Source organism: Ovis canadensis, chromosome 19 (genome assembly GCF_042477335.2).
Source record: "Ovis canadensis isolate MfBH-ARS-UI-01 breed Bighorn chromosome 19, ARS-UI_OviCan_v2, whole genome shotgun sequence".
Taxonomy (NCBI): Eukaryota; Metazoa; Chordata; class Mammalia; order Artiodactyla; family Bovidae; genus Ovis; species Ovis canadensis.
The window spans coordinates 71,052,083-71,068,857 of record NC_091263.1 but is presented as its reverse complement, the minus strand read 5'-3'; the positions used below and the strand labels follow the sequence as shown (position 1 = coordinate 71,068,857).

The following is a 16,775-nucleotide window of genomic DNA, read 5'->3' as shown; positions in this document are numbered from 1 at the left end:
AACACAAGTCTTTCAGAGAGTTCACAGCCCTCCATCACTGTTATTTCCTTTTCCCCACTCCCCCTCCAAAACAACAGGACTCTCTATTCTAACTTATCCACCAGTTCGCTGAAATTCTCTTCATATCTAACCTGGAAACAATGAGCTCAAATGTTAACATCTCTTCAGGAAATTTCAGTTCTCCATTTGAATGATATACCAACAGGATTATTAAGCTAGTCTGAGGATATAGTGAATAAAAAACTCAGAAAGTCCAAGGGCCTCAGAAACTGCTGCAACATTCCTTACCAGGTTAGAAACCCAAACCTCTCGGACACAACTGTCAACCCGCCCAACGGCTGACTCCTGCCTCCACCCGCGGGCCGTTACCTCAATCATCCTGCTGTCCACGGGCAGAGCGGCGCTGACCATGTGCACGTTTGGCGTGGACGTCGACCTCTGCCTCTGGGAGAGGGAGCCTTCAGAGGAGGGGCTGGAGGTGCTGAATGTGAAAGCGTGGGGTGTGGAGTATCTGTGCTGGGAACTAGGCACAAGGAGAAACAAAAGTCCACAGTTGACACTCAGGCCTCTGGAATGGAAAAATCTTTCAACTACTTACTTCATTAACATACTCGGGGCAAACCCTACTTACACTATGACCTTCGACAAAAGTATTCCTTTCGTCAATCTAAATATGCACCACTTACAATTTTTCTTCTGTTGAGGTGCCTCTGCATGCAAATTTTTAAAAAGGAAATAACATATGTGCTCAGAATTCATGTAAAAAGAAATGATACTTCAATAAATCACGTCTACAGAATACTCCAAAATTTTAGACCATCTCAACACTACCCTGTACAATTAAGCTAGCTGAACTTTCCCAGGTTCATTTCGAGACTAAATGAGAAAACCTGAAGGAAGATTTCTAACCATCTTAGACCTGACCAGTGTGCCTGCACACAAGTAGCGCTTTACTCATGGGCATCCTCTCCCCATAAACAGCTCACAAAATCAATTACAATGACTTTGATTTTCAGATCTGCATACCTCTGACATTTATCACTGGCTTCTTTTACCCAATGCCACTCTCCCACGAGCGAACTGGAAACATGCATTCAGCGTAACACTGTCATTTGCTCAAAAGATTACTCTGGGTTTTGTTCAGACAAGGTTAGCACCATGCATGAATTCAAGGGATGAAAGAGTTTTTCAAGAGAAATTATTTCATGGCCTTGAAAAATTGCCTTTCCAGGCAATTCAACATGAATGGCCTCAGAGGCCTGGCTTCTTCTATCTAAATATTCAGAAGCAAGTACAGTTTTTCAGAAAGACATGCTTTTCAAATTATCAAGAAAAATAAGGTCATACACTAATACATCCAAGTATCATTTCAATACAAATTCCTTATTCTAAGATATGCTGCCTTGAATAATTTCTATGTTAGTTTTACAAAGGCCATTAAATATTATATGACTACATATAAATTAAAGTCAGATATTTGGGGCAAAGATGTAGAATTATTTTAGGTTCCAAATTCATGTGTAGAACTGAGTGAGGCATGTGAACTCAACAAAACTCTGATTTTAAAGTTGGAAAACAGAGTAAAGACAGATTATGTGCAAACTTACAGGCACATTAAAATGGATTTTTTATATTAAAAATCTAATTAGATTTTTTCAAGATAGCAGTTTATTAAACATCATGGTTTTAGCAATGCAAGGCCATAATAAGTATTTCAAAGTCGAGGGTTTTACTTTTATTGAATCACTGCATATCATTTTGGGACCCTTCCCCTGAGGCTCACTGCATACTGACAAAGGCAAATCTCAAAGTCTTTGAAATGTAGTGAATGGAGAGAGGAGATGTGGTACGTGTAGACAGGAGAAACTCAGTCAGCCAGAAAAGGGAAAAAACAGGATCATCTGTAGAGATGTGGATGGATCTTGAGTCTGTCATACAGAGTTAAGTCAGAAAGAGAAAAACAAATGTCAACTACTGATGCATATATGTGGAATGTGGAATCACAGCTCCAAAGAATCTATCTGCAGGGCAGCCCTAGAGACACAGACGTAGAGAAAAGATTTGCAGACACAGTGAGGGAAGGGGAGGCTGTGATGAACTGGGAGATTCGGACTGACATGTATCCACTACCGTGTGTAAAACAGATATCTACAGGGCCGCTGCTATACCGCGCGGGGAGCTCAGCTCAGTGAAATGACAGCCTAGAGGGCTGGGGTGGGAGAGGGAGGGGACACCTGTATACATACAGCTGATTTACTTCACTGCAGAGGAGAAAGTAACACAACACTGTAAAGCAATTACATTTCAATAAAAAATACAAAAACAAAACACACAAATGAGACATAACGAACATGCCAGAATACCAGAATTAACTGTATTCATTTTCCAGAATTTAAGAACTAAAGGACAACAAAAGGAAAGTTCTACATTTTGCTTTAACACCAATGCTGAGTTCCACAGAAGCTGCACAGTTTACATGGAAAGAGAAGGGACCCCAAGGGAACTCCTGTCCTCTGTGTTCACACTTTCAATTCCACCTGCCCCAGTACAACTTCCCATAAAAGCAGTAGGTGCAAAGTACCCAGGAGGTATCCGGGAAACAGACTCTCGCATCCGACGCATCGTCAAAGAAGGCAGCGCTGGGACCCCGCCATCACCAACAGTGGAATTTGGGAACAATCTAAATGAAATCAGAGAAAGGCTGGTTTACAGACTTGTGATAGTGATTTTACAGTCAGCCTGCTTGGCCTTCCAAACTCAGCTTCTCCTAGTCACACTTTCCTGGACCATTTTAGGCTACCCAGACTAAGTTGCTGGCCAGCTATTTCTTGTTGCTCACGTCCACTGGGCCACAGGATCCCAGAGGGGAAGAGGATTCAGACACAGCAGCTCGGCAGCCCCTGATCAACAATGAGGCCTCAGAGTTGAAGCCAGGTAGGAGACTCAGGAGCCCCTCAGAGCAGCGGTCACTTTCTCTCTCTGGGTTTCAGTCTTTTCCTTTCTACTGTGGGCAGTTTGGAGGGGACGTGGATGGGCATGTCGGTTATGATGAGAGCCAACCACATTCATCGGAGAAGGAAATGGCACCCCACTCCAGTGCTCTTGCCTGGAAACTCCTGTGGATGGAGGAGCCTCGTAGGCTGCAGTCCGTGGGGTAGCTAAGGGTCAGACACGACTTAGCGACTTCACTTTCACTTTTCACTTTCATGCATTGGAGAAGGAAATGGCAGACCACTCCAGTGTTCTTGCCTGGAGAATCCCAGGGACGGGGGAGCCTGGTGGGCTGCTGTCTATGGGGTCACATAGAGTCGGACATGACTGAACCGACTTAGCAGCAGCAGCAGAGTAAGTTGTTTAAGTAGCTCAAGTCACGTCCAACTCTTTGCAACCCTACAGACTGTGGCCCGCCAGGCTCCTCTATCCATGGAATTCTCCAGGCAATACTGGAGTGGGTAGCCATTCCCTTCTCCAGGAATCAAACCCAGGTCTCCTGCATCGCAGATGGATTCTTTACCACTGAGCCACCTGGGGAGTCCACCAATGGACTACCAACCTAAGTGACTGGCCTAGTGACTACAGAACACGAACAATCTTGACCTGCCAATGAACACAGAGTCTCTAGCGTGCAGTTCTAGGAAATACTGGCCTAATGTCCAACTACATCAAAATAATGTGTTTTTTTTTTTTTAATCTATATGTAGTAGGGCACTTTGTAACCTAAATCATATAGCTTTTCTGGAAACATTCTGTCTCAGAAATGCACAAATGGTAAGACTGAAGTATGAGAGGACAGATCACCATTAGCACCAAAAGTCATACATAGAAAAAAGTGATATTCACATCAGTTGGGCATCTTCCCTCCATGAGACGAGCACTCAGTGACTAGAAAGCTCGTGCATTCTCTCTCACAAGGCTCACACGAATGCTGCAGCCAGGAGAATGCCCCCTCTTACAGATGAGTGAGCCAAAGCTCAGAAGTGATTAACAGTCAGTTAATGCAACAGTGAGATTCTGACCAGTGTCTGCTGGACTCCAAAATCTGGGCCACTTACAAAGTTCTCTCTGCAAAAGCCACATGTGACTGCCACGAAAGCAAAACAGATGCCCCCACGGTGGCTTAATGGTGACACGCCCCTCATCTTTCTGGTGCCCTCAGAAAGGGGTGAAGTGCAACTCCGACGTCTCCTATTCCTGTTCACAGGTTTTAAGAGATGCTCTGGAATACTTCTTTAAACCTTACTAAAAAAAATAGCTTGTCTATATGGAATATATTTGAGTAACCGGCTTGTCGTCAGAGAGATATATGTGTTTAAGGTTTACTGTAAAATCATTTGAAGACTGATGTTTTCCCTAGTTTGAGGTGAAGAAAACAGCACCAACCATACCAACTACTCCTTCTCTGAAGAAGAGGTCTCTTCAGCATTATTTAATACAATACAGAGGAGTGTCTCCTAGCAACCTAGTAACCCTGGGGGCTGTCCATGTCACCGTGCTCTTTCTCTTACAGAATCACAGTATATCAATCTCTAGTTGACAATCCTCCCAGGTCGTTTTAGAAAGTTGTATACAAGCCAAACTAAAACTTAACTAATTTCAGAACTGTCAGATTTCTAAAGGAAATCATTTCCAGATCACTTAGAGAGTCTAAAACCCAGACCTGTCAGTCAAATATACAATATGCATCCCCCAAGGGGGTTTATACCTCCCTATCCCCTTATGTTCTTTGAAAAAAGAACAATGCCTTACAAGAGCTGTCTGATATTACTCCAGTCCACACACATAGTGGGTACTTTGGTGCTACAATGCTCGTGAAACTTGTAGCCACAAGTCTGACATCTAAATCCATTCAGCAAGAACTTCTGACAGATGTCACAGAAGGCAAGCTTCAGGAAGGTTTTCCGAGCCTGCAACAAGAACACAGGTGAGTAAATTATGCTGAATCAAAGACAAAATAATTTCCTCCTCGAGGTTTTATTACAATGGAGAATCACACTTCCAACATTTGTAATAAAATTTATACACAGAAACTGAGGTACATCTGTGATCTAGTGAAACCTAAACTGCTTTACTGTAAACAATAATAGCATAGCTTTAAACAATCCAACAACATGCATGCTTATTATCTCTGAGAAATTCCTACTGTGCCAGCCAAAGCACCCAACATACCACAAAGAGAGAAGAGATCCGCCACTTACAAAGTTGTGTGTTGTGAGGGGAACATGATCCAGGAAATCCACTTGAAGTTCCTCTCCAATCAACGAGGCAGCATCAGTATTCCAATCTAACCGTGCTTTTTTACTAAAGAGGATTTTTAAAACCATAACACAAAAGGGAAATATTTAAACAAGGTAAAAGAGTTGAATACCAATAAACAATAAATACCATTTAGCTCATGCTACATAAACATAAAACTTAAAGCCCCATACAACACTAACATTTAATTCATACGACAAATCCATAAAGCAGGCATTCTTACCTCCATCTTAAAAATAAGAGAACTGGGGCTCTAAGAAGGTGACTTGGCTCAAGGCTACACAGAGTTTAAGGGCCTATTTGGAATCTAGGTCAGTCAGACTCCAAATGGGTACTCTTAGAATAAAGTTTTCTTTAAACAATGCAATAAAACAATCTCATAATAAAGAAAATCTGCAATAAACTAGAGACATCGTTAAACATTAGAATCCTATAAAAATCCTGTAAAACGGGTTAAAAATATTGTGAGAGTAGCAAAATTTAATCTTCACTAGCCTATTTCACTCTTGAAAATAAATAGGTAGAAAGGAATCACAAATAAAATGCACTTTTTCTATTAATAATGGGCTCAACTCTGTAGAACTGTTTATCGTCTATAAATATAAAACTGAGGAAAGACATTAAGTGTCTTAATATTTACTCTGAAACTATTCTTTCTGTGCCTACATGAGACATACAAGCAGGTACATGTCAGTGGAAACGAACGCCCAGCTCCTTTCCCGTGTCCTACGCAGTCCATCGGCCCACCTCCTGAAGGAAGGCGGCCCAGGACAGGAAGAGGACACCGCGTCCACGGCACCACGCAAGCCTCTCCCTTCACCCACAAGAAGCCCTCAGAGCCATCTCTCTGACTATCGAACAGGAGACAATCCACTCCTTAGTACGGTTCCCCGGACAGGGTACAGGAAACCCAACCTGACCCCAGTTCGCCCTAGTGGCGAAGGTGAGGGTCGTGCTGTTTTCTGATCAGCCCTCAGGTGCTCTCCACCCAAGGGAGAACTGAGGATGGCTCCAAACAAACACGCCTGGAGACCCAGGGGGCTCAAGCACCAACCCCCCCCACCATCTCAGCGCCCCAGTCTCTAAGGAGCTCTATGTACGAGTTTGGGGACCAACCCACAATTGTACCAGACAGAGCTGGCATCTGCTTCAAAGATCTGCACTTCAGCAAAAAGCCTCCGAAGCTGAAAGGAGCATCATCAACAGATGACTTTATCCTCACCCTTCTGAGCAGACTCATTCCCTAGGCTCCTCTCTCAAACTAGGGAGCACCTTGAAAAGTAAAACATGCAAGCGAAAAAAGAAGGGAAAGTTAAGGTATCACCCCAGATTTCTGGGGGGAAGATAACAGGTAACCAATGGTCACAGACAGCTCTGATGCTTCAGGGTATTTATCATTATTACTCCTCGACTGTGAGGTGATGTCTCTATCCTTCCACCATCGTTAGAAATAGCATGTTATATGGATAATCCCTGAGGCAAATTCTCCTGCATCTTTTACCCCTGTGTCTGTCAAACTGCTGGGATTTAGTAGAACTGAATAAAAATGAGTGAATTGTAAAAGTTTCTCTCTTACAGACAACATTCTTTAACTATAAATAAGGCAAACACTTTCTGAGTCCCCATTCTGTTAACTGCCTTACAGCAAACACAAAAGCCTTGCTCTCAAAAAACATACCATCTGACATTACTGCTTCCTTGTGTGAAACAGTATCTAACACCTAACATGTATTTTATTTTCCAATGTGATATTTAAGCAAAATTTTCAAGTTCTTGGTATCTTACTTTTCTAAGCTGTCTCTTTATAAATAAGATATTCAAATATTCACTATTCAATAAGAAGCAAGTACTTGTTTTTGTTTAATGGAAAAGAGTTACGATCTGAAGCTAGGAGATCCTTACTAGTGTGAAGGAAGACCTGGCTGACTTCCAAGCTCTTACCCCTTGTGTTCGTGGAGAAGTCTGAACACTGCACAGCACTCTGGTTGCAGGCCCCTCACCTTGAGAGCTTTCATAAGGCAGTCATGCAAGCTCATTCCATTCCGCACGTTGACCTACAAACGAAGGACCACCATTAGAACAAACACAGGCTGTGCAAGCATACTCCTTGGAAAGTAAGCATAGAATAAAGGCATCGGTCCGTAAAGGTGTATGGAGAAAATGTAGAAGAGCGCTGCTCGGACAGCTGACCCTTGAACAACACGGCTCTCAACTGCATACGTCCATTTACACGTGGCCTTTCTGCAGTAATAAATACTACAGTACTACATGAGTCGTGGTTGTTTGATCCAAAGGCTACGGAACAGGAAATACACAGCAACATACCCAGGGGCTGACTATAAATTATATTTGAATTTGCAACTGCACACAGGGAGGGCACCCATAACCCTCAAGTTGTTCAAGAGCCAAATATAACGGCAAATACATACACAGGGGAAACAACCAGGATGCCCAGCGATAGGCGAGAGCTGGAATAAAGCACTGAGCATCAGCACGTGTCACGCTGTGCTCTGACTATACTACTTCCAATGACCTGTCAGAAGGGGGACAGGTCCCCCCATCTCAACTGGGGGAAAATATTTTTCAGAATAACACAAAGAGTAGTATTAGATTCAAAAGATTAGATCTGACAGAGTGCCTGAAAACCTATGGACAGAAGTTCATAACACTGTACACGAGGCAGTGACCAAAACCATCCCAAAGAAAAAGAAACACAAGAAGGCTAAGTGGCTGTCTGAGGAAGCTTTACAAATAGCTGAGAAATGAAGAGATGCAGAAGAGAAAGGGAAAGATATACTCAACAGAATGCAGAGCTTCAGAGAACAAAGAGAGATAAAAAGGCCTTATGTGAACAATGCAAAGAAACGAGGAAACCAAGAGACTGGAAAAGATTAGAAATCTCTTCAAGAAAACTGGAGATATCAAGGGAGCATTTCATGAAAGGACTGGCAGGATAAAGGGCAGAATGGGTAAGGACCTGACAGAAGCAGATGAGATCAAGAGACAAGAATACGAAGAACTATTTTAAAAAAAAAAAAAAGGTCTTAATGTCCCGGATAATCCTGATGGTCTGGTCACTCGCCTAAAGCCAGATATCCTGGAATGTAAAGTGAAGTGAGCCTTGGAAAGCACGACTACAAATAAGGCTAGTGGAGGTGGTGGAATTCCAGCTGAGCTATTTAAAATCCTAAAAGGAGGACTTCTCCGGTGGTCCAGTGGTTAGCACTCTCCACCTCGGGACTCTCCACTTCCACCATAAAGGCCATAGGTTGGATCCCTGATCAGGGAACTAAGAAATAAACACATTTTTAAAACAAATACATAAAATCCAAAACATGATGCTGTTAAAGTGCTGCACTCAATATGCCAGCAAATTTGGAAAACTCAGCAGTGGCTACAGGACTGGAAAAGGTCAGTCTTCATCTAGAAAAGGTCAGTTTTCATTCCAATACCAGAGAACAGCAATGTTCAAGAATGTTCAAACTACCATACAACTGTACTCATTTCACATGCTAGCAAAGTTATGCTCAAAATTTTTCAAGTTAGGCTTCAGCAATACGTGAACCAAGAACTTTCAGATGTACAAGCTGAGTTCAGTAAAGGCAGAGGAACCAGAGATCAAACTGACAACATTCGATGGATTACAGAGAAAGCACAGGAATCCCAGGACAACGGCTACTTCTGCTTCACTGAGTGAAGTCACTCAGTCGTGTCCGACTCTTTGCGACCCCATTAACTGTAGCCTACCAGGCTCCTCCATCTATGGGATTTTCCAGGCAAGAATACTGGAGTGGGTTGCCATTTCCTTCTCCAGGAGATCTTCCCAACCCAGAAACTGAACCCAGGTCTCCCGCATTGTAGGCAGACACTTTACCATCTGAGCCACCACGGAAGTCCAATTAACTGTATGCTTCACTAGCTATGTGAAAGCCTTTGGGTGGATCACAACGAACTATGGAAAATTCTTAAAGAGATGGGAATACCAGACCATTTTACCTGTCTCCTGCGAAAACTATATGCAGGTCAAGAAGCAACAGTTAGAACCGGACATGGAACGATAGACTGGTTTCAAATTGGGAAAGGAGTACATCAAGCCTGTATATTGTCACCCTGCTTATTTAACTTACATGCAGAGTACATCATGTGAAATGCTGGGCTGAATGAATCACAAGCTGCAATCAAGAGTGCCAGGAGAAATATCAATAACCTCAGATATGTAGATGATACCACACTAATGGCAGAAAGTGAAGAGGAACTTGAGTCTCTTGATGAGGATGAAAGAGGAGAGTGAAAAAGGTGGTCTGAAACTCAACATTCAAAAAACAAAGATCATGGCATCCGGTCTCATCACTTCATTGCTAATACAAGAGGAAAAGGTGGAAACAGTGGTAGATTTTATTTTCTTGGGCTCCAAAATCACTGCAGACAGTGACTGCAGCCATGACATTGAAAGATGCTTGCTCCTTGGAGGGAAAGCTATGACAAACCTAGACAGCACATTAAAAAGCTGAGACATCACTTTGCCTATTGGTCTGAATAGTCAAAGCTATGGTTTTACCAGTAGTCATATAGGTATGAGAGCTGGACCATAAAGAAGGCTGAACGCCGAGGAATTGACACGTTTGAATTGTGGTGCTGGAGAAGACTCTTGAGGGTCCCTTGGCTGCAAGGAGATTGAACCAATCAATTCTAAAGGAAACCCACTCCCAGTACTCAGTGGAAAGACTGACGCTCCAGTACTCTGGCCATCTGATGCACAGAGCCAACTCACTGGAAAAGACCCTGATGCTGGGAAAGACTGAAGGCAAAAGAAGAAGGGGGTGACAGAGGATGAGATGTTTAGATAACATCTCCAACTCAATGGACATAAGACTGAGCAAGCTCCGGGATATAATGAAGCACAGGGGAGCCTGGCGTACTGCAGTCCATGGAGCTGCAAAGAGTCACACATGACTTAGCAACTGAAGAATGCCAAGAAGATTACTTAAAGGGTGGGGAACCGATATATGTTTTATATGTCATCTGCATGTGAAAAAATAGCTCTTACCCCTAAGAGAAGTGGTTTCTTGTTGTTTAGTCGCTAAGATGTGTCTGACTCTTTTTGACTCTATGGACTGTAGCCCACCAGGCTACATGGGATTTCCAAGGCAAGAATACTGGAGTGGGTAGCCATTTCCTTCTCCAGAGGATCTTCCCGTCCCAGAAATCAAATCCACGTCTCCTACATTGGCAAGCAGATTCTTTAACACTGAACCACCAGGGAAGCCCCAAGAGACAGTAGTTGGGAGAGAGAAAATGATCAACTTTCCCTTTCTACCTGTATGCAGGTCAGGAAGCAACAGTTAGAACTGGACATGGAACAACACACTGGTTCCAAACAGGAAAAGGGGTATGTCAAGGCTGTATATTTTCACCCTGTTTATTTAACTTATATGCAGAGCACATCATGAGAAACGCTGGGCTGGAGGAAGCACAAGCTGGAATCAAGATTGCTGGGAGAAATATCAATAACCTCAGATATGCAGGTGACACCACCCTTATGGCAGAAAGTAAAGAAGAACTAAAGAGCCTCTTGATGAAAGTGAAAGAGGAGAGTGAAAAGGCTGGCTTAAAGCTCAACATTCAGAAAACTAAGATCATGGCATCCAGTCCCTTCACTTCATGGCAAATAGATGGGGATACAGTGGAAACAGTGGCTGACTTTATTTTCAGTTCAGTTCAGTCACTCAGTCGTGGCCGACTCTTTGTGACCCCATGAATCGCAGCACGCCAGGCCTCCCTGTCCATCAATAACTCCCAGAGTTCACTCAGACTCACATCCATCGAGTCAGTGATGCCATCCAGCCATCTCATCCTCTGTCGTCCCCTTCTCCTCCTGCCCCCAATCTCTCCTAGCATCAGAGTCTTCTCCAATGAGTCAACTCTTCGAATGAGGTGGCCAAAGTACTGGAGTTTCAGCTTCAGCATCATTCCCTCCAAAGAAATCCCAGGGCCGATCTCCTTCAGAATGGACTGGTTGGATCTCCTTGCAGTCCAAGGGACTCTCAAGAGTCTTCTCCGACATCACAGTTCAAAAGCATCAATTCTTCAGCACTCAGCTTTCTTCACAGTCGAACTCTCACATCCATACATGACCACTGGAAAAACCATAGGGCTCCAAAATCACTGCAGATGGTGATTGCAGCCATGAAATTAAAAGATGCTTACTCCTTGGAAGGAAAGTTATGACCAACCTAGACAGCATATTCAAAAGCAGAGACATGGCTTTGTCAACAAAGGTCTGTCTAGTCAAGGCTATGGTTTTTCCAGTAGTCATGTATGGATGTGAGAGTTGGACTATAAAGAAAGCTGAGCAGAGGAGAATTGATGCTTTTGAACTGTGGTGTTGGAGAGGACTCTTGAGAGTCCCTTGGACTGCAAGGAGATCCAACTAGTCCATTCTGAAGGAGATCAGTCCTGGGTGTTCACTGGAAGGACTGATGTTGAAGCTGAAACTCCAATACTTTGGCCACCTCATGCAAAGAGCTGACTCATTGGAAAAGACCCTGATGCTGGGAGGGATTGGGGGCAGGAGGAGAAGGGGACGACAGAGGATGAGATGGCTGGATGGCATCACCAACTCAATGGACATGAGTTTGGGTAAACTCCAGGAGCTGGTGATGGACAGGGAGGCCTGGCATGCTACAGTTCATGGGGTCACAGAGTCTCGGACACCACTGAGCAACTGAACTGAATTGACTGAAGTTGTTTGAGTCAATGAAATATTCATGCAAACATAAATATCCACCAGAAACAAAAATTAACCAATCCAATCTATGACATGAGTTCTTTGTATTAAAAATTTGTATTTCAACTTATTTTCAACAAAATGGTTCATCTTCCTAACCAAAAAGCCATCTCACGTACACTGCACAGTAGAGGCGGGCAAGCAGGAAGTAAAGGAAATACAGTCTCTGCCCCGCTGTCAGGGCAAACAGCACTGCTGGTTTAAACGTGTGTGCACATCCATCCAGTAGTCTCAGCAGTATAGACCCCTTCACACCCCCACGTACCCAGTCCTCAGGAACTCAGTAGGCACTTCAGAGCCTAACAGAAAGTGTGAGCACCCAGCATGCTAATATCAGCAACTAGATAAACATTTCAACCAAGATTTTAAGCATTTCAGTAAAAGTCCTATACAGTGTTTTAAAAGCCAATAAACATAATCAAAAGTAAGGCAACTAGACTCAGGATGGGCAGCAGGGTGAGCAGAATGAGATTTGAGGTGCTTGCAAACTGCCCACAGTGGAGTCCTTCTGCTGAAAATGTGGCAGCTGACAGTGGCCAATCCAGCCCCTTTCCAGAGAGAGGTAAGCGATTTTTTATTTTAAACGTTTAGAATATTTTCAACTGTCCATCTTCAATGTTTCACAACAAGTTTATTTTTAAGGTTTCTTGAAGCAGTGATACCCTTAGAAATATCCCACCGACTTCCAGCTTTTCAGAAACAAAACAACTCAGTAAAGGGAGAGACTGATCTGAACTGTGATGGCACCAAGAATGAAGACAATGAAAAGTAATAAATACTCAACAGTAAGAGAGCCAGGACCTGGGTCACACACTGTGCAGCAGTACTTTGAAAACTGAAAAGTGATCTCGGTGATATTTAATCTTCATTAGAAGCCAGAGCTCCAAGAGCGAGACGGTTCTTTAAATATCCTCTAATCCAGCGGGGTTCCCAAACGTGGCTGGTATTAGAGTCATCTGAGGAGCCTGGGAAAATGTCTTTTCCCAGCCTGCCCCCTCTAACACACTCATCTGATTCAGTTCACCCTGAATGAAGCTCAGCAATTTGTAGCTTAAGCTGCTTCTGACATGATTCCAATGGTAATTAAAGAGCCTGAGCTCTGATCCAATCACTCATCTAATAAAAAGCAGCAGCAGCAAGTCAAAGACACATGTTTACAAAACAAATGACAAGAAAAACTCAAAAACCAAGCAACTACTACTTATTCTAAAAATTTCTTATCAGACATACACGCTCTCTGTCACTCTTCTCTCTGGACTCCCCATGGGTACATGCTGTGATCAGTTACGGTCTGACTCATCTCTGGAGCCCCCTAAGTGATTATGACAGTCATTCTGGGCTCCAGCGGTGAAGCAACCTGGGAAGGACTACAAACAGCTGACTGGCCAAGCCGGCCAGCACGTGACGCCTTCCTCCTTCAAGGTACCCCTGGAGCTGGGTACTCATACCAGCCACGTTTGGGAACCCCAATGGATTAGAGGATATTTAAAGAACAGTCTCGCTCTTGGAGCTCTGGTTTCTAATGAAGATTAAATATCACCGAGATCACGTTCAGTTTTCAGAGTACTGCTGCACAGTGTGCAACACAGGTCCTGGCTCTCTCACGTGTGAGTGTTTGTATCAGAAGCACACAGTCCGCCTCAGGACAAAGAAACAAGAGAAACTAGCTTTCTCTGATACAACCTTCTCAAAAGCTGCTGTAGGTGTCATGCGTTTCAAATCGGTGGTCCCAGCCCCCAGCTGTGCTCAGCTGAAGGCTACCGAGGACACACTGATGTAGGAAACTCTCAGAAACCATCCTGCTGCTGCTGAGTTGCTGCAGTCGTGTCCAACTCTGTGCAACCCCACAGACAGCAGCCCACCAGGCTTCTCTGTCCCTGGGATTCTCCAGGCAAGAACAATGGAGTGGGTTGCCATTTCCTCCTCTAGAAACTATCATAACTACCATTTTACTTGTGAAACTAGTCACTGTAGCTAGCATCAGCCTCATTTCATGAAGGTCAGGAAGAGAGGCTCAAAATATTATGTAACTTGCCATGATACAGCTTATAAAAGGCAATACAAAGATTTAAATTTGGGCCTTGTTGTCTTAAAGGCCTAAACACTTAAACAATTGCACAAAACTAAGGTTCCCAGTCTGCAGGCAAACGGGTAGACGGGTGGAAAAGACGGGGCAGCAACACCCAGAAGCAGCACCAGAGGGTCTCAGCTCCCCGGCACACTCACACTTCCCACTTTCTTAAGGTCAGAAAATTAATGAGAAAACTCACTTTGCAAACAAAAGATTACTCCTGAAATAAGGAGATTATTATTATTAATTTTGCCAGTCATTAAAGTTTCATTTCCAGGAAAGAGAACAAAAATAAATTTACTCAAACTTTAAATGCCTTTGAGTTTTGCCTTCAGTTTAAAAATGTACCTTAATGTACAACACTTTAACTGGGAGGCTCTCTAGGTTTCACAAAAGTAAAAGGAAATTTTAGTGAAGAGAGTGGAACTGTTAGAAAGAAAACTCTGGACTGCACTTCCCAACCTTGGAACACAGAATAAACACAAGGCCCCGATTTCACACAAAGAACAGAGGGTGGGAAAGGATGACGCCTGGATGTTCTGAACAAAGGTTTTCTCGCACCGTATCGGTGTTTGATAGCCACACACCAAGCACAATTAGCACAGCTTCACTTTTTGGTTTCAACCAGGTGGTGTTCCCCCCGCCTCCCCCAGAAAAGGAAGAAGCTTTTAAGCAGTAATTTCTTAAGAAAGTTGAGATTTTGTGTCAGAAGCTACACAAGAATAACTGGCTAGTCCAGGGCCTTGGAAAAACAGTTTGGTTTCCAGGCTACCTCCAGCTTTGCCCCAGAACCTAGGAAATGTACTAAAATAATTTTTTCCAGGTAATTTTATTTTCTTCTATATACTTGACTATAATATCAAAAAAATTTAAATGAACAGTTTGCTTTAATACACTGAACAAAGTTTGTAATGAGCCTGAAATGTCTAGGGGGATTTCTTAGAGAACCCTTTGAAATACATCCCCATTAAGAATGTACTACATTCACCTGACACCAATCAGAATGGCCATTATCAAAAAAATCTAATACAAATAATAAATGCCACAGAGGGTGTGGAGAAAAGGGAACCCTCCTACACTGCTGGGGGGAACATAAATTGATACAGCCACTGAGAAGAAGAGAATGGAAGTTCCTTAAAAAACTAAAAACAGAACTACCATTATGATTCGGCAATCCCACTCCTGGACATATCTAGAGAAAATTGTAATTCTAAAGATACAGACACCCCAATATTCACTGCAGCACTACTTATAGTAACCAGGGTGTGGAAGGAACCAAAATGTCCACCAACAGAGGAATGGATACAGATGTGGTTCCTATATATACAACGGAATATGACTCAGCCATACAGAAGAACGAAGCCCTGCCATGTGCAGCAGCACGGATGGACCCAGAGACTGTCAGACTGAGCGAAGACAGAGAAAGACAAACACAGACATCATGATATCACTTCCACGTGGAATCTAAAAACAGGGCACCATGGGCTTGTCCACAAAACAGAAAGTTACCTATAAACACAAATCTGTGCTTACCAGAGGGTAGGGAGGGGGAGGAATAAACTGGGAGACCGGGACTGACCTATATACTACTACATACAAAACTGATCACTAGTAAGGACCTCCCGCGAGCACAGGCAACTCCACTCAATACTCGACAATGGCCTGTGGGAAAAGAGTATTAAAAAAACTGGATCTATGTGTATGTATAAATGATTCACTATTATATACCTGAAACACAATATTGTTAATCAACTATATTTCAGTAAATATTTTCTTTAAAATGTATTATTTGTTTACGTGAATTGTCAGAAAAGACCTTCTAAGCAAGGCTAAGTCGAAGGAAGGCCAAGAGCTAGAAAGGAAAAAGCAAGGGGGTGTGAAGAGAATATAAAGCAATAAAATCTACAACTAGAAAGTCAATTAACAAAGACTCTAAGTAGAACCCTCTTACACTGTTGGTGGGATGAACATTTGTACACACCCGATGAAAAACAGTATAGAGGTTCCTTACAAAACAAGAACCAGTTACTATACGATCCAGCAACCCCACTCCTGGGCATATATCCAAAAAAGACAAAAACTCGAACTCAAAACCATACATGCACCCCAGTGTTCACAGCACTATTTACAATACCCAAGACATGGAAACGACCCCAGGGCCCACCAATGTATTACTCAGCCATAAAGAAGAATGAACTACTGCCATACTAAGTGAAGTCAGTCCGAAAGAGAAAACAGATATTATGTAATTATCATTTAAATGTGTAATCTAAAAACAGATGAATCTACATACAAAATCAAAACAGACCACAGATACAGAAACCAAGCTTATTACCAAAGGAGAGGGGAAAGAAAGGTGGCCTAAGTCAGGAGTGTGGAATTAACAGAAACAAACTACGATACATTAAACAGATTGGAAACAAGGCTCTCCTGTACGACATGCAGAAGCAGCCAGCATCGTGTAATGACCCACAGCGGAAAGTCGTCGGAAGCACATGTACACGCTGCAGCCACTGTGCCACGTGCCTGAAACTAGCACAACAGTGTAAATCAACAACATCTCAATTGAAAAAAAAGGTGCGACTACAAAACACTAAAATAAAATTGAAAAATAAAGCCTCTAAGTGACAGTGAAGATCTCTGCTATCTATGTGATGGGCAACA

General features: G+C 43.0%; 1 protein-coding gene across 3 annotated transcripts in view; it reads right to left on the bottom strand.

The window, feature by feature from the left end:
* RAF1 (Raf-1 proto-oncogene, serine/threonine kinase) overlaps nt 1-16,775 on the bottom strand; it is a 73,509-nt gene that overhangs the window by 13,988 nt on the left and 42,746 nt on the right. For all 3 annotated transcript variants that reach the window (XM_069560982.1, XM_069560983.1, XM_069560984.1), the window contains 5 exons: nt 7,195-7,307; nt 5,196-5,298; nt 4,747-4,904; nt 2,582-2,680; nt 370-523 (listed from right to left, as the gene is read on the bottom strand). In XM_069560982.1, coding sequence (XP_069417083.1) covers nt 370-523; nt 2,582-2,680; nt 4,747-4,904; nt 5,196-5,298; nt 7,195-7,307 — 627 coding nt within the window. The remainder of the gene's footprint in view (nt 1-369; nt 524-2,581; nt 2,681-4,746; nt 4,905-5,195; nt 5,299-7,194; nt 7,308-16,775) is intronic.